At 57.4% G+C, this 26,106-nt stretch overlaps 1 protein-coding gene and 1 long non-coding RNA gene across 4 annotated transcripts; one reads left to right on the top strand and one right to left on the bottom strand.

Annotated features, from left to right (window-relative positions):
- Positions 1-298: 298 nt before the first annotated feature.
- KCNC4 (potassium voltage-gated channel subfamily C member 4) lies at positions 299-22,020 on the bottom strand. Of its 2 annotated transcripts, none has more exons than XM_077765604.1 (4): positions 21,088-22,020; positions 9,469-10,405; positions 7,215-7,418; positions 299-1,475 (listed from the first exon to the last, which is right to left on the bottom strand). In XM_077765604.1, the coding sequence occupies exons 1-4, from the start codon at positions 21,754-21,756 to the stop codon at positions 1,414-1,416; spliced, it is 1,872 nt and encodes a 623-aa protein (XP_077621730.1). In that variant the 5' UTR covers positions 21,757-22,020; the 3' UTR covers positions 299-1,413. The 2 variants fall into 2 exon arrangements, with proteins under 2 accessions (XP_077621730.1, XP_077621731.1); XM_077765605.1 differs by having other exon boundaries at positions 1,419-1,537.
- On the top strand, positions 19,464-24,042 carry LOC144232757 (uncharacterized). 2 transcript variants are annotated; one of them, XR_013335510.1, is made up of 4 exons: positions 19,464-19,516; positions 20,252-20,427; positions 23,391-23,504; positions 23,754-24,042. It is a non-coding gene; the product is annotated as an uncharacterized LOC144232757 (long non-coding RNA). The 2 variants fall into 2 exon arrangements; XR_013335509.1 differs by having other exon boundaries at positions 23,391-23,670.
- The last annotated feature ends 2,064 nt before the right edge of the window (positions 24,043-26,106 follow it).

Below are 26,106 nucleotides of genomic sequence, written 5' to 3'. Positions count from 1 at the left end.
CTCTTCTGCGTGACGGAGGGGCTCAGTGGAGACCAGAACACCGCCTGGGAGCTGGTGGCCCTGGGTCAGCCCTCCTTCATGGCCCTGGGCAATCCTTTCCTTCTCTGAGCATCAGCGCCTCACTCTAAATGCAGGGGTGGGGAGGCATCGGTGATTCCTGGCAGGGCCAGGGCTGTGATCGCAGTGTGTTGCATTTCTCAGGTGCTGGGGTGGAAGCCCGAGGAGGTCCCCAAAGACACAGAGGCAGAAAGGAGAGGCGGAGGCAGTCACTCGAGGCAGGAGCAGCAGGATGCTCCGGGTGTCTTTATTGGGGCTCGAACACAGCACGACAGTGGAAGGCGCGCAGACAGGGCGGCAGGGCCCAGCCTAGGCATGCCTCAGACACACACACAACACACACACACACACACACACACACGCACGCACACGCACACACACACGGGGGGACAGCTTTACAAAAGGAATGACCCACACCGGGGAGGGGCAGGGCGGGGGGGAGTGGGGCAGGAGGGCCGCGGGAGGGGCAGAGGCCAAGGTTGAAGGGGTCACCCGGCCTCCGCTATTGCACGCGTCCTCTGGCCACTGGCCAGGAAGTACAGTATTGCAACTGGTCTCCGCTTGCCCGAGGCTTCCCCTTCTCAGACCCCTGAGCCAGATGGGCAGACAGACCCCTTCCCTGCCCGTCTGCCCAGCAGCATCTTTGAAAACAAATGGACGGAGGAGACAGAACAAAAACCCCAAAATAAAAAAAAGACAAAATGCCCCCTGGGTCCAGGACACGGGTAAGGTGAAGGAGTGGGGAAGAAGCCTCAGAGGAGCCCCTGGAAGTCCCCCAAAACTGGGGTGTGGGGTGGGAGGTAGAACCCCAATCTGGAGTGGGGTGAGGCTAGTGGAGCAGTGACCCCGGGGGGCAACCGGGCTTTCCACAGACCACCGGCCACAGGGGAAATGACCCCAAGAGGGCAAGTCTAGCCTGGGACCCTCCCCCCGCCCCACCCCGGGTGGGACTGGCAGATCCCAGACGCTCTTTCTTGGGACATTCCACACACATGTGCAGCAGAAACAAGGCGTCAGGGAAGGGAAGGGGACGGGGACATGGGGGTGGGGCACAGGCTTGGGGAGACACGGCCTAACAGAGAAGACAGACACCAATAGCACGTGCACTACACACAAGTATAGCACGTATGAATATAGATACTATATGTGCATATATGTCTTCAGTGTACAACAGAACAGAACAGCAGACCCAGATAGCTCTTGGGCCCCGAGGGTCACATGGGAGGTTTTCCATCAGTCCTGTGCAAACAAGGATCTCTGAGTCTTTCCCAGCGAAAGATTCTTGCCAGGGTTCCAGAGTTTCCCTAAGCCTTTGGCTTTCTGTCTGTCTGCCTGCCTCTCTCACGTTGGTGCCGCTTAAGAGAGGGTGAGGACTTCAGCCTGGGCATAGCTGGGCGAGAGGGCGTCTTGGCAGGTCTCTGTGTTTAAAGAGCACAGGTGTGAGACACTGGGACGCACGCTTTCGTCTCAACATTGCCTTCTGGGGGGGCAAGGAGTTCAGCAAAAGAAAGGGAGAAACAAAGAATGAGATGTTAGAAGGAAGCCAGCTGCGGACCCACAGCCTGTGGGCAAAGGACTAGGCCAGGAGCAGAGCTGGAAGGTGTGAGGACCCAGGGCTAAGAGGCCAGGAAGAGCAAGGATGGGTCAGCGACTGGGGTGAGCCCCTTCATCACCTCTGCCTACCCAATGCCAGGCCCAGGTGACTCATAGGTGATGTTACAGCTTCTCTCCATACCTGCCCAGGCAGTGAACTCTAGGAATCACGAGCCCTCAGGTCTTCCAAGCCCCAGTGTAGTGGGCAGAGGGATCATAGCCCTACAGCCTGGTATGGAGGCAGTGGGGGACATTCCCGGCGTGGCCTATAGTCTAGCCTGGGTGGCCCACCCTCTCATAGCTCCACCGGCCAACCACCACCTGGGGCCACTCCATTGTCCCAGGGGGCTGGTGACACTCCTGAGAGTGCTGCCCTGTCATGCCCAGCCACAGTTCCTCAGTCTGGCAGGAACAGAGTTCTAGCAGTTGGAGGGTGGATGCTGAAGGGGAAGTTCAGGGAGGATGCACGTGTTCATCTCAGAGGAGAAGGCCGGAAAGGAGCATCTTACTGAGAAACCCAACGGTTCAGTGAGCCCTTCTCAGCTGCCCATCCTCAGGCTGGAATGTCAGGGGCCTGGGCCGTCCCTTCCCCCATCCTCTAGCGGGGGCCCAGACAGCGAAGGAAAGGAGGCTGCTATCGGGGCAGGGATTCGGGGAGATATTCTCTGGCCAGGGCACAAGAGGCCCTCCTCTCCCAGGAAGCTCTGTGAAAGGGCAGCCCAGGCCCCAGGGGTGGGGGGACTCCGGGAGTCCCGGCCCTCGGGCAGGTACTCAGTCTCCCCTCGGACTCCCGGCCTGCAACGAACAGGCATCTTCCACCTCTGGTGCCAGCTCACAGCTCTTCCCAGAAGCCCCAGGGGCTGAAAAATGGCCTCCAAGTTTGTCGGGAGACCTGGTACAAACTCGTAAAGTGAACAACTCCTACCCGGCTGCTTCCCTGCTCTGTGAGGGAGGGGGTGGGCCCCAACTGTCTGAGAGCCGGCTTCTAACGAGGGAGGCCCAAGGTCTGGACAAGCGTGAGGTCCATGCAGGCAGCTGCCTCCCTAGGCAGGGACCCCATGGACAGTAGGTCTCTAAACTCTAGGGCTTACTTTGCCCCTTCTCAGGGCCCTGGGAGGCCCAGAGGTCCTGAGAGGTAGCTGGGGCGGTCAGCCTACTCGGTCATCCTGTTAGCTAGGTCCTGTGTTTCCCCTACGGAAGCCAGAGAACTGGGGCGGGGCGGGGGGGGGACAGGTGGGAGCCCATCTCCCATGGCACCAGGAGCTCCAGCTTGGCACTCCTGCATCATGTCACCCAGGGACATCTGTGCCCACCAGAGGGGTGCTATGAGCAGGCCCATCCCTGTGGGAGGGAGGAGAGGGAAGGAGGAGGTGGGTACCGTGGAAACTTGGGCTCCTGACAACTTGAGGGCTGCCACAGAGACCACTACCTCAGTCCCCTGAACCACAAAGGCCAGTCAGAGGAGAAAAGAGCTGTGGTGCCCAGGCTAAACTGGACCCCTAGTGCATCATGGCCTCATCAGATTCGGGACCCCGGCACCAGGGAGCCCTGCGGGGATGGGACCCGGTCTGTCCTCACGAAGGAAAAGCAGCTGGGCTCTCAGGTTCAGCTGTGAGAGGGTGCCCCGAGTCTCCCTCCTGCTCCACAGGGCTCCCTGCCCCAGTCACTGAACGGGGCCTGTCCCTTTTTGAAGGACGGTCACATGGATGCTGCTATATTTTCTCGACTCTTAGCGGAGATTTCATTTTGAGAACAAGCAGGAGACAAGCCCCACCACAGGGCTGGGGTCTCCCAGTACCCATCCTGAACAGACTTTTCTGGAAGGGACATTTGTGTGTCTGCCCAAGGCTGAAGACAGACGGTACTGAAATGGAGGTGCTCCTGGCACAGGCTTTTCACAACACCCAACCTCCTGAAATGGTCTGACCTTTCTGCCCAGTTTGCCTTTTGGGGGGTGACCTCTCGATGTCCCAGCCTCCTGCCAAGTCCCTGAATTATGCCCTGCCGTTCCTGTCTTTGTCCCCCCTGGAAGGAGCATATATGGACCTTAGTCATTACCTCTACAAAGTTGCATAATCTGACTCTAAAAATTGCCAGGCACACGGCTCCACTGTCCAGTCTAATTTCCATCAGGTGAAACAGAAAATGGCTTGGCCAAGGCCTTCTTCGTTCCTGAAGCCGAGGGGGCTTGGAGANTGGGTTGGAAGGGGCAGGATGGCATCTTTCCCCACACTGCCTCTCAGCTGCCCCTGCCCAGGGCGCACCCCTCCTCACTCAATGACTCACAAACCTGTTGTGCGCCTGGGCTCGTTAGGTAAATGAATACACTTAATTATAGAAATTAGATGAGTCTCCGGTTCTGGAAGCAACGCAGAGCACAGAGGCTGGGTGGGAGCGGCAGGTGACTCAGAGGCAGGGCTGGGAGTGTGAGGGAGCAGAGAGGGAGGGAAGCAGNAGGGGCCCTAGGGACCCCCCACCTGCACGCCAGGCCAGGGCTGGGGACCATCGGGCCTCCTCTCTCAGAGTGGCACTGCTCGCCTGACTAGTTAGCTCCCTGCACACCAGCAGAGCTGCCCCATGACACGGCCTTATTCTTGGCTGGTCTGGGTGTGGGATGGACAGACAGACAGACAGAGATATTCAGTTGCAGGCTGGCTGCTGATTGAAGGCCACAAGGAATGGAAATGCATTTGCTGTGATTGAGGTGGGGCCCTGAGGGAAGGCAAGGCCCAGAGGCACAGGTCCTGGGGGCGGGGGGGTGTGGGGGGGGGCACCTCCGGCTCAGGATGGGGACCAATGGGGCGGAAGCCTGGGGCTTGTTCTCAGGCTCCAGAGCTGAATGTTCTGGGGAGCTGGGTGCTGTGGAGGAGAGGCTCAGGGCCCTGGACCCTCCTGCAGCCCGCCCGGCTCCCTGAGGACCCCAGAGGAATGAGGGCTGGGGGGCATGTGAGCGTGGTGTGTACCCGGGGTGGGGGAGTGCCGCGGGTGCAGCTAAGGGGCTGGGTGTCCAGGTGGAGGGCTGGTGAGGGGGTGGAAGGGGCGGGAGAACAGGAGCTTTCTTGGAGGGTAGGGTGAGCTGTATCTTGATGCCAGTGGAGACAGCCCCAGACTGGTTCCAGCTGCTCCAGCTATGTTGTTTAGACTCCGGGACTTTGCACAGCCTTGGTGAAGAAAAGGCACATGGGTCAGAGGGGCCTGGCTCCCCGTCTGAGCAGCTCCGTGGGCTCCATGCTCCAGGGGACCCTGCGGGGCTATCAGCCCTGGGTTGCTTGAGGGGTCTGGCCCGCCAGGAAAGGCTCTGACTTTCCTTGACTTCCAAGTCACCTGGGCTCCAGGGGACAGATGCCAGGGCCCAACAGCTGATCTCTGCCCTGTCACTGTCCCCAGGTAAGTTCCCTTCCAGCTACACAGAGACCCCATAGCCCCCAGCACCTTTCTTCTCCATCTTAAGAAGCCCTGCTTAGCACAGGTCCCCATCCCCCCAGGGAGTTCACACTCTGACACCTGGGCAGCTATAGGCTCACAAGGGAGTCTCTGCCCGTGGCTGAAGAAGCCCTGGGTGCCCTACTCCGGGTCCTACATGTAGCCCCAGTGCAGAGAAGTGAGGCATGGTCTGGCATGGGGAAAAGTTGCTGAGCACTTCCTGGGAGTTTGGCGATGCTAATTGCCACGCTTGCTTAGCAGGGCCTGTTTCCCAGCAACCCACCTGTTCCCTCTCGAAGGTCACTCTAATTGGCTGAGCTACGTGCTTGTTGCCAAGAAGCAGTGTGGAAGCATCTTGAAAATAGAGCAGCCGGGCCACACAAGCTCCCAGAGAGATCTGGTGGTGCGATACACGCTCCCCAGCCCGGGCACGCGAGTGCACCTTCCGCCCTGGCTGTGGCCCGCTCCCCACTTCCTTATGGTCCCTCCTGACTCGCGTCCTCACTGCCTCCTCTGCACTGCCACTTCCGCCAAGCCCCTCACAATCCTGGCATGAAAACAGGGCTGCTCGGCACTCGGCTCAAGTCCTCCCTGGGAGGTAGGGTCCCCTCCGCCCCACATTCTGGGCCATCACTCAGCATGCTGCAGCAGAAGCAAGTCTCTGGGTCTGAACCAGGATGCAGGAGCAGCCTCTGTGTGCTGGTGATGGGGGGCAGGAGAGACAGGCACATCCAGAGTCTAAGGACTGGGGCGCACAGAGGACAGGGCGACCAGAGGGACGCAAGAGAGAGTATAAACGGTCTGATCACCTTCGATCTGCAGCCCCATCACTGGGGCCTCTAGGCCGTCTCCCGCCAGCTGCCAGATGGCAAGTACTGCCATCACCACCCAACAGCACATAGGCTCAGCACAGCTGGACACATACCTCTCAGGGCCTGTTAGGATCAGGGTGCCCTGGAGGTCCTGGGGGGGGGAGGGGCAGGAGCTGGGAAGGTGTCCCAGCAGGCCTCCTAAGATAGGCAGGACAGGGGACATCCCTGGGGGGACAGAGGCATCACAGCCACTACCCTGACTCACTCATCCCAGACTTGGTCTGGAATTTGGGGATAGCGAGAAGTTGCAGGGGTGGGGGTGTGGATTTGGTCAAAAGAGGGCTGGTTAAGAAGTGGCCTGAGAACCCAGGGACAAGTTTTGTTTTGGGGGGACGTCAGGGTTTAGCCTGGAACTAGGTAGGGAACTTACGCAGGTTAAGTCACAGGGACAGGGCAAGAACGACAAAAAGATGACCAGGAACTGGGCAGGAGCACCCGCTTTTGAGACTCCTGTTCTCAGCCACTCCTGGCTCTCAACCGCCCTCCAACATCGCTGACCCCCTTTGTGCAAGTAAGGGAGCCCTAGCTCCACTTCCGCCCANGGCGCCGCTAGGGGCCTGCCAATGGAATCGTAGTCTTTCCTTGCAAGAGAGGACAGGCTACTCCCCTGAACCCTCCAAATCCTTGAGAGCAGAACTCAGAGGGGACACGGAGTCCCTACCCGGCCCCACCCCCATCCCCACCCCCTGGTCACCTTCTAGGCTCTGCCTCAAGAGGCGCGCAGAGCTGGGCTGGCCCCTCCCGGGCTCCTGGACCCCAAGTGCAGGAAGGAGGAGGTAGGGCTTGTGCTAGGCTCTCTGAAGACATCACGCCAGCAGCCCATTCTTACCCCGACTTCCAAATGCTGTGGGTATCTCTCGGGGACTACTGACTTGGGAAACCTTAGCTGTGTTTAAGGGAGGTCTGGGGAAAGTCTGGCAGTGACCCTGTGAGGCCAGGCCTCAAGGTCGCAGCAGGAACCAGAGGAAGAGGTGGTGATCAAATGGAGGAGAAATGCAGGGGCCGCTAACCTGGCACGCCCTTGGCCTCTAGCACTTATCTTCCCTGTGGGCATCTGGGGGACGGGGGCTGCTGCTCGGCTCTGTGTACCTCTTTCTAATCCAGGGAGTGGGCGATGAGGGTACTCATCTTAAAAGCGGGGGCACGTCCAAGGCAGAGGAGATGGTGGCCAAGGCCTCAGGGGAGGAGGGGACCTCAAGTTTTGCAGGGGACACTGGGGAGACTCAGCTCCATGGGGGCTCTCCGCCTGCCCGGCCTGGGGACCCATACCTTTCCGGACACTACCATCGGCACAGGCATAGTCCCCGGCGCTGAGCAGGAAGCAGGCCGCTGCCTTCTTGTTTTTGTCTCGGGGACCAGAGCGTCGCAGGGCCCGGCGCTCCTCAGGGGTGGGGGCAGAGGCCAGGGGCTGGGTGAGGCCAGCTCCCTCCTCATCTGACAGCACCGCATTGGCATCGCCGTTCTGTTTGGAGTCTAAAGGGGGCAGACAGAAAGGAGGCTGCGTGAGGGGCTGCCCGGGCCTTCCTCATGGGCTCACCTGGGGGCTCTTCGATCCCCGCCCTAGAGTGTCACTTCCCTCCCCTGAGGGCACCTGGCATCTCCCCAGGAGGGCCAAGAAGCGGGCCTGGTCCTGAGGGCACGGGGCAAGACGCCCTGCTTCTCTCTCAGCTCTGGCCTACACTCTTTCCTGGGACACGGAGCCACGGATACCCTGAGTGGGGGCTTTTGGAAATCTGTCTACTGCAGGCCGTCCCAGGAGATTAGCCTGAGGCAGGCGGCGACGCGGCCTCCTCCTCGGGTCTGGCTCAGGCTGACACTCGGATGAGTCTGCATTCCCTCAGAGGACGCCTGGCTTGCTGGGATGAGGGCTGGCGCTGCCAGGGTTAAACCAATAAAGCGGCCTCCAGGCTACCTCTCTGGATCCCCTGTAGGCAGCTAATCTTGCTCACCAGGCATCTAAGGCAGAGTCAAGAGCCCACTGGAAGGATCTGGAGCCTTCTGCTTGGGGCTGGCCTGTCCAGGGAAGACCCTGCACAGAGGAGGCTCCTGTCAGCTCCCACTGCTTTTGGCTCTTAGCCCCAGGCCCTGCCTCCGTCAGGCAGCAGCACAGTGGGGCCTTGGTTCCAGAGAGGCTCGGTCTGAAGGCAGCCGCCTCAGCCCTGACCATGGCCAAGCAGTTAGGGCCAGGCTGAGGTGCAGCTGACGGCGGCCGTGGGTAAGTGTGTATCCAGGAGCCGGTGCAGGGACTCGTACACTTTGATATTAGGTTTCCCTCTGAACTCTGAACGGGCCTCGGGGTGCAGCTGAAATTCCCTGAGGCACTGGCTGGGAGATTTGCATTCAGGGATGGGGGAAGGGGGCACCACTCTGGTGGGGGAGCAGAGGGGAGCCTGAGGGGGGTTGACCCATCAAGGCTCCCAAATGACTCCAGGGAGTGAGTACCCCCAGCATGTACTTTGGGCACCCCCGCACAGGCCACAGGTGAGTGCTGCGAGTCGGGCATCCCTCTGGAGGATCAGTCCCACTTTGCCCCCTGGAGTTTGGCCAAAAGCTGCTATCTTTGTCTCCGGGCCCACCCCCAGCCTCCCGATGGCCTGGCAGCCAAGGGCTCCCCTTACTAGAAACCCGGGACCACCCTCAGGAACCCATCCCATAACACTCAGCTCCAGCTCTCCAGCCTCACTCTGTTTCTGTGGGTTAAGCCAATTGCCTTTCCCAGCTCTTGACGCAGGTGGAAGCAAGCTTTCCAGGGGTGGCCCTTCCTATCCTTGAAGAACAGGATCCAGACCCGGAGGCCCTCACCCTCCCGGATGTAGATGCCATTTCTTCCAGCCCTGCTTTTCCCCTGCCCGACACTGTTTGGGCCACTCCCTCTTGGCTCCCTCCCAACCCATGTTACACCCTGAGCCCAGGACTCAATCTAGCTTGTGCTGAACAGAAGGCAGCCTCCCACTGCTGTTACGTTATCACATTTATTAGGCCAAGAGACATCAGACTCCAACGTTTGGAAAGAAATGATTCACGTGTGGATGCACCTTGCAAAACAGCTGCCCTGCTCTCTAGCTAACAACGACAGTGCCAAACACTTGTGAAGTGGCTTTTACTTCCCAAAGTACTTTCATGTCGCTTCTTCCTTTGGGTCTCATCAAAGTCTTGGGGAGTGGGAGATGACTCCCATTTTACAGGTAAAAAACCTGTGATCAGAGATGGTTAGTGACTGGCCTCAGATCACACAGCCCTGTGGCCAAGGTGGTATCTGAATTCACAGCCCTGTGCACTGCCCACTGCCACCTAAATTGGGTGGTAAACTCACTCCACAGACCCTAATGTTCAGAAAGCTATTGGAAAACCAGAAGGTAGAGAGATCTGGCCTCAATACTTTCTGCTTTTAAAGGCACATCTTATACTTAGGGAAGCCCCGAACAATAAAACACAATCCCAAATCCCAAGGGCTGAGGTTCACCTGGTGACTCCCTCCGCCACTGGGGGAGAGGTGGCTCTCCTTCCCAACCCCCAATCTCACCTGCCCGTTTCCTCTCAACCATACCCTCTTCTGGGGCAGGAGGGCTGGCATCACTGTAGGTGCTGTCCCGGGGCGAGGTCTCCTCAGACTTGCAGTAAATGGGTGACTCCAGCTGGGGTGGCCGGGGCACGTGCTTCTTTCTTTTCTTCGGCAGCTTCTGCTTGGCCATGGCCAGGGAGTAGTACATTCCGAAGTTGTTGACAATGACCGGCACGGGCATGGCGATGGTGAGCACGCCAGCCAGCGCACACAGCGCCCCCACCAGCATGCCTGACCACGTCTTGGGGTACATGTCCCCATAGCCCAGCGTCGTCATGGTGACCACCGCCCACCAGAAGCCGATGGGGATGTTCTTAAAGTCGGTGTGGTCGTTGCCCCGTGGGTCGGAGGGCCTGGCGCCAATGCGCTCGGCGTAGTAGATCATGGTGGCGAAGATGAGCACGCCCAGGGCCAGGAAGATGATGAGCAGCAGGAACTCGTTGGTGCTGGCGCGCAGGGTGTGGCCCAGCACGCGCAGCCCCACGAAGTGGCGCGTGAGCTTGAAGATGCGCAGGATGCGCACGAAGCGCACCACGCGCAGGAAGCCCAGCACGTCTCGGGCCGCCTTGGAGGACAGGCCGCTCAGCCCCACCTCCAGGTAGAAGGGCAGAATGGCCACGAAGTCGATGATGTTGAGCAGGTTCTTGACGAAGTCTAGAGTGTCCGGGCAGCACACGATGCGTACCAGGAACTCCAGGGTAAACCACAGCACGCACACGCCCTCGATGTAGGTCAGGATGGGCTCTGTCTCCACCTCCCGCCGGAAGTGCACGCTGGTAGTGTTGCCCACCCGGTGGATCTCGGTCACGTTGCGGTCAATGTTGAAGGCCTCATGCGTCTCGAGGCAGAAGGTGGTGATGGAGACCAGGATGAAGAAGAGAGAGGCGAAGGCCACCACCTGTGGGCGAGGAGGACAGCGGGGAGGTTGTCAGGTATGGAAGGGCGCCCTTCTGGTTGTGGAGGGTGAGGGCATGGGTCACCAGGTGGTTGTTAGATGGTGAGGGGTGGGATTAAGGTAGTCATGGGCTGTAACTCCCTCCTCAGAGGGTCTTTATCCATATGTTTGGGTGTTTTATGGCAATACTGCCCAAACTTTGTCACCGTGCGCAGAAAATAGAGGCTGCTTCTGGCTGGAGGCAACTGGGCGGGAAATAATACTATTGCCTACTCTGGCCCCGCCCACTACCTAGCTCCGCCCACTGCCTAGCTCCGCCTACTGCCTACTCTGGCCCGCCTACTACCTAGCTCTGAGCCCCTGTAGTCCAGTCATTCCTTAAAGCTTCTCAAACTGTAATGGGTATATATATATCATCTAGGAGTCTTGTTCAAATGCGATGCTGATTCAGGAGGTCCAGGGTAGGGCCTGTGATTCTGCATTTCTAACAAACTCTCAGGAGAGGCTGCTGGTCCACGGACTGCACTTGGAGTAACGAGGCTTTAAGGGCAATGGTCCTCAAAGCGAGGTTCTGGACGAGCAGCAGCAGCATCGCTTGGGAACTAGTTAGAAATGCAAATTCTTGAGCCCCACATAAACCTACTGAAGGAGAAACTCCGTGGGTAGGGCCCAGCGATCTGCTTTAACAAACCTTCCAGGTAATTCTGATGCGTGTTAAGTTTTGAGGTCCACTGCGTTAGGGATAGGCCCAGAGGGCCTGGAAGGAATGACTCTGGGTCTCTTTCTGCCAGCTGAGTCTCAGAACTCCAGCCATGACCCACCTCCCTCAAGCCCCACGTCCCAGCCCCTCTCCACTACCTCGCACAGCTTAGAATGTCCCAGCCAAATGCCCGGACAGAAGTGTCTGAAAGAAGGTACCCTGTTCCATGGCAGGAGATGGGGGAGGGGGAGGGTCTGCCCAGAATAACCACCCCTCCCCTTCCCGACAACTGGCATTTCCTGGGACACTGAGCTCCAACAAAAAATAAACGGCACCCACTGGGACTGGAGTGTGGCAGTGGCTGATCCAGATAGCTGCTAGGATCTCGGGTACAATGATGACAGCGGCACCGGGCAGAGGAGCGGCTAGGTTTAAGTGTCCAATCGTCATGAATGGAGATGAAATGCATGTGTAATAACACCAATTACGGAGGCTTCATCTGTTATTCATGCAATGCCATTCACCACTGTCAGGGTACCTGTTGCTGGGGTCTACGCCCCTGCTGCTGCCTGTCCTGCTCCGTGCGTGCGTAGGAATGGGTTTTCTCCCTGAGCAGGGGGCCGAGCTTAAACAGGCGGATGGGGAAGGACTGTGGCCCCATGACCACACGTGGACTCCCACCTGCCCATGGCGTTGCCTCCTGTCTAATGGTGCTCTTGGAGATGCTTTCCTCCCTGAGAGTCTGAACTAGGGAAGGGAGAGAAGGCACACCTCGTTCTTAGTACTGCAAAACACCACTGGAGAATACAAGGGGGGCTGGGAAATGAAACCTCTTCGGGGCTTCTGGAGCAGAAGCAAGTCTGAGCGAACTTTGGGGATGAACTTCAATTAGCTGTCTGTTTTGTCCTGGCACAGCTGGGCCCTTGGTATGTGTTACTGCCTCCAGCCCTCCTCCCTGTGACCCTGTGAGGGAAGCCTCATCATCTCCTTTTAAGGAGGAGGAACTAAGCATCAGAGAGATTATATGCTTGCCTAAGGTCACACAGCCTAGAAGGGTTGGAAACCAGACTTGAACTCAGAACCATTTAACTTCAGAGGCTGTACCTTCTCTTCACACGATACTGCCTTTACCACCTCCTAAGTCATAGCCCCAGGAAAGTCTTCTCTGAACTGTCATACTGTTCCTGGCCAACTCCCTCATGACTACTATTTTACCCTTAGGGATGTGTACCTTTGACTTAAGACAGACCCCCACTGCACACTAAAACATCTTACTGACACTTGAACATGGACAGGTTGATCAGACATAGCGAGGAAGAAGAAGGGAGGCAGCAGGCCACAGATAAACGTTCCCCACTTCAAACAGCTCTGCCTGGAGCTTCTCCTGTCTGCGTCTCTCCTGTGAAGGTAAATTTCAAGTTCCTTTTCTGATCTCTTTTTTTTTGAGAGAGAGAGAGAAAGAGAGAGAATCCCAGGCAGGCTCCATGCTATCAGCACAGAGCCCGGTTTGGGGCTCAATCTCACAAACCATGAGATCATGCCTTGAGCCAAAATCAAGTCAGATGCTTAACTGACTGAGCCCCCCAAGTGCCCCTGATCTCATTTTTCTTCCCTGAGAAATGGGCTATCAAGGCAGTATGGACTGGTGTGGACATTGGGCAAACGGCTCCAGCCTGTGGGCTCTCCGTGGCCATCCAGAGATGAGCTGGTGCAAACACCTGTTCAGTGCCCACAGTGATGCTGGGATCCCAGACTCCGGGCGCTGCTCCCATCCCCAGCAGCAAAAGGGGTGGGGCAGGGGGTGGAGATGGCATGTCCCAGCTCTGCCAGGAAGCATGGAAAGCAGGAGCTCACTCTCTCTGAGAAGAATTAGCCGGGAGAGTTGGCCCACCTGGGAGCCAAGCGTGACGTTAATTAGTGATTTGGAAAAACAAGTTCAGGAAGAGCCGCCAAGGGGCTGAGCAGAGGGCACAGAGGGGAGAAGTGGAGGGAGGGCTGTGTACCGGGCACCCTCCTAACTGCAGGGCCAAGGGGCCACCCTGGGCTCCTTCTGCAGCCACCCAGAAGGTACAAACCACCCCTCCTGCCTTAGGGAACCACCCCTGGAATTTCTGCAGTGTTCACTTGTTTTTGCTTTTTTTTTTTTCTTTAAACAGAACTGTTGCAACTATTTACTCATTCACTCACCTCAGCCGTCCCAGAAGATGGGGCAGATGAAGGGTAGCCACAGGTGCCCATTTCTCGGGGACAGCCGAGGCACCAGAGAGGGGAAACAACTTGCTCAGGGTCAGGAGGCCAGGTCTCCTGACTCTCAGCTCAAAGCTCTTTCCACTCGGCCCCCTAACCAAACAAGGGGGGATAGTCCACTCCTCCTTGGTGACATCTTCATGGGGTCTCCATCTCCCGTGTGGCCTCTCTAGGCCTGACAGCAGGTACAAGGCAGGCCCCAGAAAGCTCCCCCTCCCCGAAGAGATGGACACACCACTGGAGTCTGAGCTGGGACAGATGCAGACTCCAGGATGCTGGCATGTTGCCCAAGGTGGGTCCTAGATTACAGGTTCCCCATCGGGCCCCAATTATTCCTTTCTCCCTAAGTTATTCCCAAATGGAATTATTTTGTAAGTAGAGGTCCTATGCAAGTCCCTGGCAGCAGGGACATGGCCTTTTTTTTTTTTTTTCTCCCACTCTCTTTATTGGGGGCTTCTGGGGACAGAAAAGGACCAAGGAAGGAGGCAGTGGCTACAATACCACCCTATTGAGACATCAAGGCCTTGAGCTGGAGCCTTCTGAGCCCAAGCTGGCGGTGTGTACCTGTGCCTCCTTCCCATGGCCTCTGCCGAGCAGAGCCTGAGCACAAAGCTAAGGAGCCCTGGGATCACACCGCGGGGGCCCTCATCCTGGCCCAACCACTCACTAGGTAAACAGTGTGCTTTGTGCAGCTCTCTCACTACAAAATGAGGACAGCACTAGGGCTCGCCGGTAGTGTTACTGTGGGTCTAAATGAGCTGCTACACGACAAAGTATCTGGCACGCAGTATGTGCTCAATTAACAGCAACAGAGCCGAAGAGGTGTGGGGGCCTCCATGGACCCTTACATGCAGCTACTGAGAGCGGAGTTGGATCTGGGGCCAGAAATATCACAAAAATCTTTGCTTTTTAGAAGCAAAGGGACCCAGAAGCTCATTCAGTTCAGTTCCCTTTCTGCTGTTTTGCAACCAAAGAAACAGAGGCCTGGGGAGAAGCGACTTGCCCTGGTTCCCGTGGTGGAAGATGTCAGTTCTTTCCACGCTACCTGAGGACACCAGGCGTAGATTCTGCTGCAAGTCAAGACGGCCCAAGCGGAAAATTGCTTATGTGAACGGGTGTGGCCAGCAGCTGCGCTCGGCCCCGCTCGAAGGATGCAGGAGGGTCTCACCACCCTGGACAGGCGGGTCCTAGTCTCTGTGCAGGAAAGCACTGTCCCTTCAAGCTTCCTGCTCCGCGGGCTCCCCACACACAGGCTGGCTGTATCCTGTTGGGGCCACACCCATCCGGAGACCCAGGGGTTTTGGCTGGTGAATCAGCCCCGTTATCAGCCTCCTGCACCAAGCTCATCCTAAGACTGTGATGGAGAAATCCAAAGTCACACGCTTCTGGGTAGAAGCTGGGCTCTGCTACTTACTGCCTGAGAGACCTGAGGCAAATTTCTTAACCTCTCTAAGCCTTAGGACCTTTGCCCATAAAATGGGGATTGAGTGCCTACTATGTGCCAGACACTGTTCTGGATGCTGGGGAACAGCAGGAACCAAAACAGACATCCCTGCCCCTTAGGCCTTACAGTCTGGGAGAAGGAAGCTGTCAAAAATAAGTAAATACATAGTATGCCAGATGGTATAAGTGTTAGGAAGAAAAATAGAAAAGGAGGTAGAGTATGAGGGTGAGGGAACTATTTCATTTTCTTTTTAAACTATTTTTTTAATTTGTTTTGAGAGAGAACGAGCTCGCGTGTGTGTGCATGGGGGAGGGGCAGAGAGAGGGAGAGAGAATCCCAAGCAGGCTCTGTGCTGTCAGCGCAGAGCCCTATGCGGGGCTCAAACCCACAAACCATGAGATTGTGACCTGAGCCGAGATCAAGAGTTGGACGCTTAACTGACTTAGTGACCCAAGGGAACTATTTCAAATGGGGTGATTAGGCAAGGCCTCAGTGCCAAGGTGACACATCTAAGCAGAGACCTGAAGGAGTGAGGGAGCGAGTTTACATGAAGATCCAGGACAGCCGGAGAGCCAGAGGGAACAGGCATTGCAAAGGACCTGAGGCTACAGAGTGCTTGATGTGTTGAGGGGGATGAGAAGAGTACCCACTTTATAGGGTTGTTTTGAGGATTAAAAGAAATGATATTTGTAAAACTCAGCACAGAGCCTAGAGTGTCTCCAGAATCTGGCACAGGCTGGGTCGGGGGGGTGGGGGGAGGTGACAGACACCAGTCATTGGGAACTGAATACAATCAGCGGGGGCAGGGGAGGGGAGCCCAAGGAGAAAGGGCCAAGGAGACAGATGGACTGATAAACATAAGAAGACTCATGCCCAAAACCTATATTAAGGATGAAGTGTAGGAGAAGAGAAATCTGAGAACACAGCCAAAGACACTTGCAGAGATCGGTGGGGATGGGATGAGGAGCTGAGGTTTCCGGAGAAGTGAGGTCCTAGAGCTCAGGCAGTGCTGTAAAGGGAACGAGCAGCCCTGCAGGCTCAGAGGCAGGGAAAGAGAGACAGCGTATCAGGCAAAGCATCTCCGAGCTGTCCCAAGGCTCCTGGGTGAGGGCCTGCACTCTGAGCCCCAGGTATCAGCCTAGTGACGTCTGTCTGTCTCCTTGCATGGGGTCCCCTAGGAGCAGACGCTGGGCCTGGGAACCTCCCATTCTGGCTCCAGGGGCAGAGCCAGCCTCCCCCGATGCCCACCTCCTGCCAAGCCAGCACGTGGGATTTCTCAGGGCCTCTGGGCTGCCGGGAGCTGATGAGTCTGGCCCTGAGGGCAATTCAGTCCAGCCCCGATCGCAGGTCAAGAAATTATCCAGCCAAATGCAATTCCTGGCTATTGCCTATCCATGTTCCATGCTGTCCCCTCTCTGCCCCGGCTGGTCCCCCCACCAGAAAACTTGCCCCTTCCCTAACTCTGCATGGATTAAAGCACCACTCACATTGAAATTTTATTTATTTATATAGTTATTTATAGCCTGCCTCCTTCTCAAAATTATTTAAGGGAGCTAAGTCATTATCCCACTTAACCTCTACTCCCTCGTTGAAGCTACCTCTGCCTGCCAACCGTCTCCCCACCTCACTTCACCTCACACAGAGGTGGGATTCATGGCTTTGTCGTCTCACCTCCTACTGGACTTTATTTTCTAAGACTACTGTGGCACCTCTTGTGATCTATCTTGTATTATTACTATCTCTTGTCACCCTGTTTCCCCCAAATGCCACCTCCTCCACCTAACCTACCTCCCTTCAGGAACAGGGTTCGTGTCTGACTTTGTATTTACAGGGCCCAGCCTGGAGTCCGGCATGCAGTAAGCACCCAACAAATGTTTTCTGAATGACTGGAGCCAAGGTGACTGCCTGCCTCCTCTGCTGGTCCTGGGGAACCTGTCACGAGGAGACATGGCCAGCCCCACTAACGCGGGCCAGAGGTGACGGGTATACCCAGGAATACCTCTAGGCTCGGACTCTGTGGCTTTCCAGAGTGGGCCAAGCCCACTGCCTGATGCTGGGTAAGCATAACCCAGCCTGAAAAAACAAACCCTAGCCGGGAGCTGGGCCAGAGGTCGTGGAAGGCTGGCTGCCCAGGGACAAGGATGGCCTGGACGTCCTGGTGCCCAGCACACCGGGTCCGGAGTGAGGGCAGGACAAGCCAGCAACGGCCACGGGTAAAGGCAAGGAGCCCGGGGGCTCCCTGTTCCCAAGGCCCAAATGCCTGGCTCTGCTCCTGCCTATTCTTCCCCCATCTCCCCAAAATAGCCCAAGTTTATTTTAGCCCCTCCCCCACTTAACACCCCACCCCAAATGGTGACAAACAGAAACACCTCATTATCCAGAGACAAGATGTTCAGAGGCAAATGTTGGTCTGTTCAGAACAAAAAAGAAAAACACAAAACAAACCCAGGAGGAGACTGGGAGGCTGCCTCAGGACAGGGCTGGGGGAGAGGCCAGGGCACCCAGCCTCCCTGGCGTGGCTTCTCGGCTCTCCGCAGCCCAGGAGGCTCGGGACCAGGGAGTCCTGCCCACCAGCCAGCTAGTCCCAGTCAACGCCCAGGCCGGAGAAGCTGGGGGGCCTTCAGAAGGGATAAAGCAGGAACACAGCCCTGCATTTACTTCCAAGAAGGCCTCCATCTCAGTCCTCCACCAGGGGACCCCCCACCCCCGTCACCTCTCGTAACTAAGTCCCCTTTCTTCTTGTTCTATGAAAGTCCCACAGTGAGAAAAAATAGAGAGCAAGCTCAGATGTGAGCAATTCTAGGAGGCGAGGGGATGGGAGCTTTGGTTTGGAAGAGGAAGTGAAGGGTGAGATGCAAGAGAACAGAAGGCCCCCTATGGGGCCCCTGAAGTCAGAGGCCTTTTCCAGGCAAGAAGGCGCAGGTGGACGCTGATGCTGTGGTACAAGCACAGACGTGGGGGTCACAAGATCTGGGTCTGGAGCCTAGTTCAACCACCTGATGCAGGGCTTGAACTCACAAACCGTGAGATCACGACCTGAGACGAAATCAAGAGTTGGACACTGAACCGACTGAGCCACCCAGGTGCCCCAAACCACTTAATAGGCCTGGGAATAGCTGAGGCCAGTCTAACCCCTGGGTCCTCAAGAGGTTGGGAGCGAAGGGAGGGGAGTGCCCCAGGGTCCCGTTCATCAGGCCTCCTGTCTCCCCTCAGGCCTTATTCCACCAGTCTCAGGCTGCCAAAACCCTGCTGGTCCCCCCTCAGTCCGGCAAGCCACCCTGGCCGTGGGCTCCGGGCAGGTGGGGACAGGACCAGCCTGCCCCTTGTGCCTGATTTCCCATGCCAGGCCACAGAAACAGAACCACCAAGGTGGCCGCCACAGGCCTGGCCACAGTGAGGGGCGCAGGGGTGAGCACCCCACCAGCCTGGGGCCTGCCTGAAGGGGGATGGCTCTGCGGGCCAGGCCAGTAGCGAGGCAACAGGCTCCACCATCAGCTCCGTTCACTTTCCGTCTGTGTCTGTTTTGTTCCTGCCATAACGCACTACTCAACTGACCAGCTGCCGTGTGCAAAGCGACGCCTGGGCTCCTCTGCTCTACTGGCCTTCAATGGGCGCCCCAAGCCCACGACTGGTGTTGCAGGCCCCGAGGACGGCGGGTATGCGCAGACCCAGCGGACAGTGCTTGCTGGAGGGGCTGTGTTATTAGCCTGGGGCAAACCGAGTGAAGAGGGTGCAGCCCCAGATGCCCGACATCCCAGGCCCTTAGACCTCGAGGGGTAATAGAGTAACCAAATGTCCCTGTTGATGTCCCCATCTGCCCCTGGGTTTTCTGATGTCATCCACAGGAGGTACGGAGCCTCAGAACTCCTTCCAGGCCAGAATAAGAAACAAGCCACCTCTTCACCTCCAAAACAGCCTCGTTCAGTGGAAAGAACATGTTGCAATCAGAGGAGCAAGGGCTTTGACTCACAGCACTCCACTATCTGGCTGTGTCATCTCAGGCAAGATGTTTACCCTCTTACGGCCCCAATCTCCTGAATGGGGATGAGATCTCCACTGTAAGTTTCCTGGGAGGACCAGAGATTAATGTAAATACCTGCATGGAATACTCTTACCAATTTTTAAGAATTATGTATTCTCACTTGTATGGCCCAGGAACAGCTGAATTGGAGGCAGGAAGCAAGTCCTCTCTGGACACGAGTGCTATTAAGCTCCATACAGCTGTTCACATCGGGATTAACAACCAGGAAGTTGGAAATGAAGGGAGGTTCCTGCTCTGCTCTGAAGTGTCTTTGAGGGCATTGAACTGACACCTCTGAATCCTGGTTTCCTCATTGCTTCAATATGAAGAAGTAACCCTGCCCCGGCACTTCTGACCTCAGCTGGAATGCCGTGGCTGACGTGATGCCACATCAAAAGGGCAAGTATCTTGGGCTCCTGGAGAAATTCGAGGGGTCAATGAGGCTCTGAGCTTACTCAATGAGCCCCCAGGCTGGCCGACCCTGGGGTTTGTTGAGCAGAATGCCAACTCGATGACGGCACAGTCCCTTGGAATCCGAGCGAGAAGAATCAAGAGACTCAAAGTTCCCCGGGGGCCCCAGAATGCTCAGAAGTAGGACCTAGCTTCCCTAACCACCTCACCTCACTCCTGCCTCCCTGGCTTTTCCCCTCTCNCCTGGTCGCTCACCCCTAGGACACGCAGCCAACAGTGAACACTGGCAGGGTTAGTGAACTTCATGAGAAGCCTCCAGAACTCACCGCAGGCCCAGGCCGGGGCACCATCTGGGCTGATCTAAGGGCTGTAAGGGAAGAAACGAAGGCAGTTCCTGGCTCCAGCTTCACTCTCAGTCTGACACAGGGGTCTGCACTCCAGGGGCTGCCCCGGGATGCCCTGGCCACCGAGACCCCTGTTCCTCCCAGGCCGGACATGCATCTGCACTGGTCTAGTGTTTACGCCAGCCTGGCCCGCCCTGCAGCCCCTTTTCCCAGTCTCCCGCCCTTCCCTGGATGGGGAAGTAGAACTTTTCCTTCCATGACCTGGTTGAGGCCCAGCCCAGGAGGTGCTAGGGAGAGTAGCGAGGGCTCTGAGACTCATTAACAGGATGACTTGGGATGCCAGACGTGAGGGCCAGCTCCCACAGTGGGGGTGGTCCCCAGACCCAACATGTGTTGCTCTTTCCTGTCCCCCAGACCCCAGCTAGGCTTCGGGCTGCTAGCCATGAAGCCAGGCACCAGCCTCCAGGGTTCTCTCTCTCTCTCTCTTTTTTAAAGAATATGAAGCCATCCTTCAGTTTGTTTGTTTTAAGCCATCCAAGCATATTCTCATCCCTCCAACCCCTTTCACCTAAGGGGTTTGGGAGAAACTGGACGGACCTGAAGAGGAGGTGGTGCGAAGGGACGAGATCTGGCCTAACATCAACCTATGCCATCCTCCTCTCCCCCCATAAACCCATTTCAGGCAGTAACCTGAACCAAGGCTTTCTGGGAAGCCAATCTGTGCCGCAGCAGGAAGAAAAGAAGTGGCAACAAATCTGGGATCATCACAGGCAGCCTGTGGCTGGCCACTGACCGCGGGAGCCTGCATCACCCAGAACATTAGGCCCTTCCTGTCTAGCTGAAGCCAAGCCAACCCAGGTGACCGGGAAGCCTTAGGGGCATGGCAAGGGGCAGACATCTTGACTTGTCTCCCTGAAAAAAGGGCTCACCAGAGGCCTGGGTTCTGGTCCCGGCACTGTCTAGGCTGGAGCTCATGTCTCCTCTACAAAACTCATACTTCACAGCGTACCCAGCTGCCCAGAGCGTTGAAAGGAGGTGGCACCCGTGGAAGAAGCTAACACATGGGCCTGCCACAGAGTAGGCGCTTAACACACCCAGTTTTCTTCCCCCAAACCCTGCCTGAGTCAGGCAGGAGGCCTAATTCCAGCTCTGCAGGCCGCTGGCCCTGTGGAGGAGTGGGGGTAAATGAAGAGAGGCGGCCCGTGCAGAGGGAAGGGGGTGGAAGAGCTCAGCTAAGGGCAACCCACTCCCTCGGTGGGGATGAGGCAAAGCAAGCAACTGGGATTAGGTCCAAGTAGTAAGTCAAGTGTGTGCCATCTCCTGATGAGGCGTGCAGGAGGGGGGCGGGCGGAACGGGTGAGCGGGGACTGAGTCCTCTGGGGTCGGATGGAGGACAGAGGGAATTGGGAGGGAGGCAGTGGTAAGGGTAAGTCAGTCCCGGCCCGCTCCCCCCGGCCCGTCCCCACCACCACGGGTCCTTGCACGCCCGGAGAGGAGGCTCGGGCTCCTGCCACTCACCCTGGCCGCCCGGGAGGAGTAGGGATCCTCGAAGAGCGCCCACATGCGGGGCTGCCAGCCACGGCAGCCCCCGGACCCCGCGCCGGGGCCTGCCCCTCCCTCGTGGGGCCCCAGGCGCTGCAGGGCCAGCTCCCGCTCATCGTCGCCGGCCTCCTCGCCGGTCCCCGGGCCACCGCCGCCTCCGTCCGGGCTCTCGAAGATATCGAGCGCCTCTTCGGCGTCGCGGTGCTGCCGATAGGTCATCCAGCAGCAGGGCTCCACGTCGGTCTCGTCGATGCCCCAGAAGGTGAGCTCCTCCTCGAAGAGCGGCCCACACACGTCGGCGGGGCAGTGCAGCTTGCCGGTGCGGTAGTAGTTGAGCACGTAAGCAAAGACGCCCGGGTGCCGGTCGAAGAAGAACTCGCAGCTCCCGCCGCCGCTGCTGCCTGCACCGCCGCCATCGGACTCGGGCCGGCCCCCGCCGTCGGGATCTGCCAGCCAGGCGAGGCGGGTGCCCGGTAGGGTGCGCAGGGTGCTGCGGTAGGTCTCATGTCGCGTGCCGCCCACGTTGATGATGATCTTCTCCGACGCCTCGCCCTTGGCCATCTCCTCCTTCAGACATGTTTTGGACGGAGGCTTGTTCCCCGACTTGCGCCCACGGTAGGAGGAGACACACACCGAGCTGATCATAAGAAGCGCTGCGGGGCTTCGGCTTGGGGCGGCCGCTGCCCTCCAAACACCCTTCCCAAGGAGGCAGCGTCAGACGGGGGAGGGGGAGGAGACGAGGAGGAGGCCGGAGGCGGTGGCGGCCCCCTCTGCGGCTTGGCCCTGCCCCTGCCTTCCCCCGGGGTGCGGAGCAGGAGGAGTTGGGTTTCTCCGGTGCACAGGTGGTTGGGGTTTGGGCAGGAAGCTCCGGCGAGCTAGGCAGGAGGGAAGAGGCGAGCCGAGGACCCAAGCGAGGGGCCCGGGGAGGCAGGAACAAGCCCTCACGCTCCCCGGCTAGGACTGGACACGCAAATGCTCGGGCCCCCGGACACGCCCCCCCCTTTCACCTTCAAAAGGCGAATTAGCGCACAGTCCAGGCTCACTGCGAGGGTCTGGGGCGCGCGCGCGCTCACACTCACACGGGCCACCCTCCGGCTCCCGAGTCCCGGGAGCGTCCGGCTTCCCCGCGGCGGCGGNGCCGGGCCCGGGGGGCGGAGCCGCTCCGGGACGCGGGGTTCTGGGCTCCGGCAGCCGAGCGGCCAAGGACACCTGCAGGCTTCCCAGGCTGCGCGGATCGGGAGCTTTAGCGCAGCGCCCCGGCGCCGGGCTCCAGCGATCTGGCGGCGCTGGGAGCCACGCCATCCGCGCGTCTGCCCATCTCCGGGCGGGGCACCGGCCTTGGCTCGCGGAGGAGGCGGGCGAANAGCCGAGGCGCGTAACCCCCTCGCCGCCAGCGCCCAGCCCAGCGCGCCGCCCCTGCGCGCGTCCGCCACCGTCCCCTCCGCCCCCTTCGGCCCGGCTCCCAGCCTTCCCTGAGCCCGCAGCTCCTCCCACTGCAGCCCCTGTGACACCGAAGTGCTCGCGACCCCTGACCTCTAACCTCCGCCCGCCCCTTCTGGCTGCTGTAGTCAACCCCCTCCCCAGCCTTGTTGCGGTTTCATTGCGGTGGACTGGAGGACGGGGATAAAGGGAGTGGAGAGACGGTGTCTAGAGGCGGAGGCTGCCCCCTCCTGTCCCAGACACCGTGTTAGGGCTTCCTGACCACCCCGCCCCCATGTTGCGTCTAGGAGGCCCAACTAGGCCCAAGATGCCTGTGATCTGGATACCAGTCTTTATCCCAGTCAACAAAGCCCCTGGGATGGAATGGGAGACCTGGCGGCCTTGCACAGAGACTTGGCTCCTCGTCTGGGTGGAAGAAACCCAGAGTTCTGGCACTATTATGGGTGTAGAGCAGGTGGTCCTGAAAGATCATTAGGTTACAGCCATGACTCCTTGTTGCCCTGAAAGCACATAGAAAGTGCCCGCAGCCCGCTTCCTGCGTGTGACCCCTTCCTGGTTCCGTGTTGTTTCACTCATTCCAATTTGTCTCCTCTCCCCTCTCTGACCCTAAGGTCTTCCAGCCTGCACTGCTTTTTCATCTTGATAGCCCCCACAGTGCCTGCCTGTGAAAACCTGTTTGCTAAGTGATTGACAAGCTGCCAACCCCAAAACATTAGGCACCAGCCCGATCTTACTGGCCTCATCCCAAAAGCAATTTCCAGATTCATTTGTTTTTATTTGTGTTTAAGTCCAGAGCCTCTTCTACATCTTTAAGTTAATCCTCTTTTTTTTTTTTACAGCTTCAGGCAGCTTCTGTGTCCATCTGGATGACGTAAGGAGGATTTTCAAGCAGAAAATACAAGGCAATTGACACCTGCTTCCGATACCTACATACCATCCAGCTTCCAGATCAGGTAGTACCCGGCTGTTGTGGGAAAACAAGACAAGGTCCTGGTGTGCTCCCCAGAAAGGTTTAAAGCTCAGAGCAAATGCAAGGGATTGTCAGCAAAAGTCTCATTAATGAAGTAGGAAAACCAAAGTGACCATGGTCTTGGTGATTCGTGCTGATATGCAGAGGAGGTGGGTATCACCCTGGATGGTAGCCAGAAACACACATTTGCTGGCACCTCTCTTGTGTCCGATCCTTAATGTCTGCCTTTCAGAGTTTGGCTGGCTTTGGCTGTGCTGCAGCAAAGAAGAAATATCCCAAATGTGACTGGGAAGAGAAGACCTAGGACTGGCCGGAAGCTGGGGTGAGAGAGGAAGAGCCACAGCACCGATGTTAAAGAATTGACGAATGAATAGCTTTCCAGTGCCGTCTGGTTGTGTCACCCCCACTTTGCATTTTTCAGGCTCAGTCATTTCAAGAAGAGGGAGGAATTGATGGGAGTCGGGCGGGGAGAATGAAAAAAAACCTCAACAACATCCCAGCATCCCACAGCTGAGTCCTTTGTTTATCTAATACGTATTTCTTGAGTACCTACTGTGTGCCAGAAGCTGTTCAGGCAATGAAAATCAATGAATGAGACAGAACCCTACCTGTTTTGCAGCGCTCCCCCCACCTCATCCCAGCAAATCTCTGCCCTCTTCTTGCTACTTCCATTCTGCAATATTTGTGGATGGTAATAAGCACGTGGGAAGATGGGTGGAGGGAGAAAGCTGCCAGGGAAATAAAAGACCTGGAGGGGAAGTCAAAAAGGTGGGGTTGGGGTAGGGAGCCCCAGGAAGAGCAGGGAAGACATAGGGCCCAGCCTGGGAGAGGCGGTGAGTAAATGTGCACCGGGTGGGAGGCTCCCTGACTCAGTGCGCTGACCAGCTGCTGAAGATGGGAGCTCAGCCTCAGACCAGAGGCCTCCAAGAGAAGTTGTCATCACTTGGCTGCAGGTTTTATCCCAGAGCTCTGGGCAAACCTGTTACCTAGCCTTTCTGGAATTCTCTGGGGGATTCAGGACGTTGCAGCTGGCTTGTCTCCGTTAGTTCTGTGTGCATGAGGTCATGCAGTTTCCCCAAAGTACAGAGCCAGGGATAGAGAAGAGAGCCCTCTCCCCAGCCTGCCCTGGGACAGCCTACTCTGCATGGGTGGGTGCTGCCCCCTGGTGGTACTAGGAGTCCCCGCCCCCGACTTCACCTCCACTCTGGCCTGCGGGGATGAGGAGAAAAAGGGGTTAAAGGCTTGAGGTGACAACAGATTCTGGGCTTCCCGTCAATTGCCAGTCTCCCCTCGGGGACTCTGCATGCTCTTGCCTTTTCCCATTCCTCCAAGATCTTGATAACCGGCAGGCTGAAGCAAGATTGAAATTGCTGCAGTTGAAAATTCCAAATTCTACAAGCCTGTTTCTCTTTAGTGTTATCTTTTCTCCACCTTTCTTCCCTGGGCCCTGTGGTTTCTTCTAGCAGTAAGAAAAGAGCATCTGTTTGGGTGCTAGTTCACACTAAAATGGCAGCCGCAGTGGGTTTCCCTCACCAGGATTAAATGTGTAGCAAAAGCATAAGGAAAGAGGGCAATGTTTGCTTCCAGAGTGACACTGATGACGGCTGCCAAGCACCTGCAGCCTTTCCGTAGCCCCTCAAATAAGGCCCTTGGTCTCTGAAAGCTGAGGCTGACCCTGCTGACCCCAAAGCTGGAGAGCCTGACCTCAAAGCCATATGCCATTCCCCTTTGCTACTGTGGCTTGGAGTGGGGCTCAGCCACTTTGGGGTGACAGGAGCCATCTGTTATCCTATCTTCTTGCTTTGGACTCCGCTTGTTTTGAAGGGTTCGAGGCCTAGGAGCAAGTCCACAGCTGTCAAGCAAGGATCTCTCCAATGAAACTCACACGACCCCCTTTGGCATTCTGGCTCTGGCCAGGGACTGACCCTTATTCCCTAAGCCCAGGTCAAGGAGCCAGCATCCTTTCCCAGCCTGCCCTGCTCCCCAGCCCGATTAATTGAATTGCCTTGTCAGCCATCATCTCATCACTGAGGGGAGGGTGATAAGAGCCTTTCATGGAAGGAACAGAGAAAAAAGCCAGAGGAGGCTGGAAGCCTCCTGTTTGCTTATCAGTTCATTTAACCCTGCCTCCCAGCCCCACCCGCAGGCAGCCTGCAGAGACTAACAGGCTCCAAATCAGATGCTGAGAGCCTTCCCAAGAGGGGCCTTGGGAGAGCCAAGCAGAGAGGACAGCCCTCGGGGCCCTGTGGAGGTCAGCCGTAATGGTTCTGCACAGAGAAGGCAGGATTGGGTGGCTGTGACAATCATAGTGCAGGCGTGTTTAGAGCTCTAGGGAACTCAGAAGATGGACTTTGATGTCTCACCTCTTAAAGGACCCACAGGGGGTAGGCCACAAGCTCAGGCCAGGCCAAGCCTCAGAGCCTCATAAATCATGGAGTCTGTGTCACAGGGCTGGGCAGGAACCTGAGTGCTACCTCACAGGTACATTCTTCTTGAGAGACTTTTGGCCTAAGGAGCAGCAGTGAGCCCTGGGAGACTGAGCTGGGCCTGTCATCGGGGTCCCACATGGCCTCTGCCTTTAGAAC

This window comes from Crocuta crocuta, unplaced genomic scaffold (genome assembly GCF_008692635.1).
Source record: "Crocuta crocuta isolate KB4526 unplaced genomic scaffold, BGI_CrCroc_1.0 scaffold274, whole genome shotgun sequence".
Lineage (NCBI taxonomy): Eukaryota > Metazoa > Chordata > Mammalia > Carnivora > Hyaenidae > Crocuta > Crocuta crocuta.
This window is presented reverse-complemented; position numbering and strand designations above follow the sequence as displayed.

Coding starts and splice junctions, on each gene's coding strand:
- KCNC4 (XM_077765604.1), bottom strand. CDS start 21,756: ATGATCAGCTCGGTGTGTGTCTCCTCCTACCGTGGGCGCAAGTCGGGG. Junction 10,406..21,087: donor ACTCCTCCCGGGCGGCCAGG/GTGAGTGGCAGG, acceptor CCTCGCCCACAG/GTGGTGGCCTTCGCCTCTCT. Junction 7,419..9,468: donor GGTTGAGAGGAAACGGGCAG/GTGAGATTGGGG, acceptor TGCCCCCTTTAG/ACTCCAAACAGAACGGCGAT.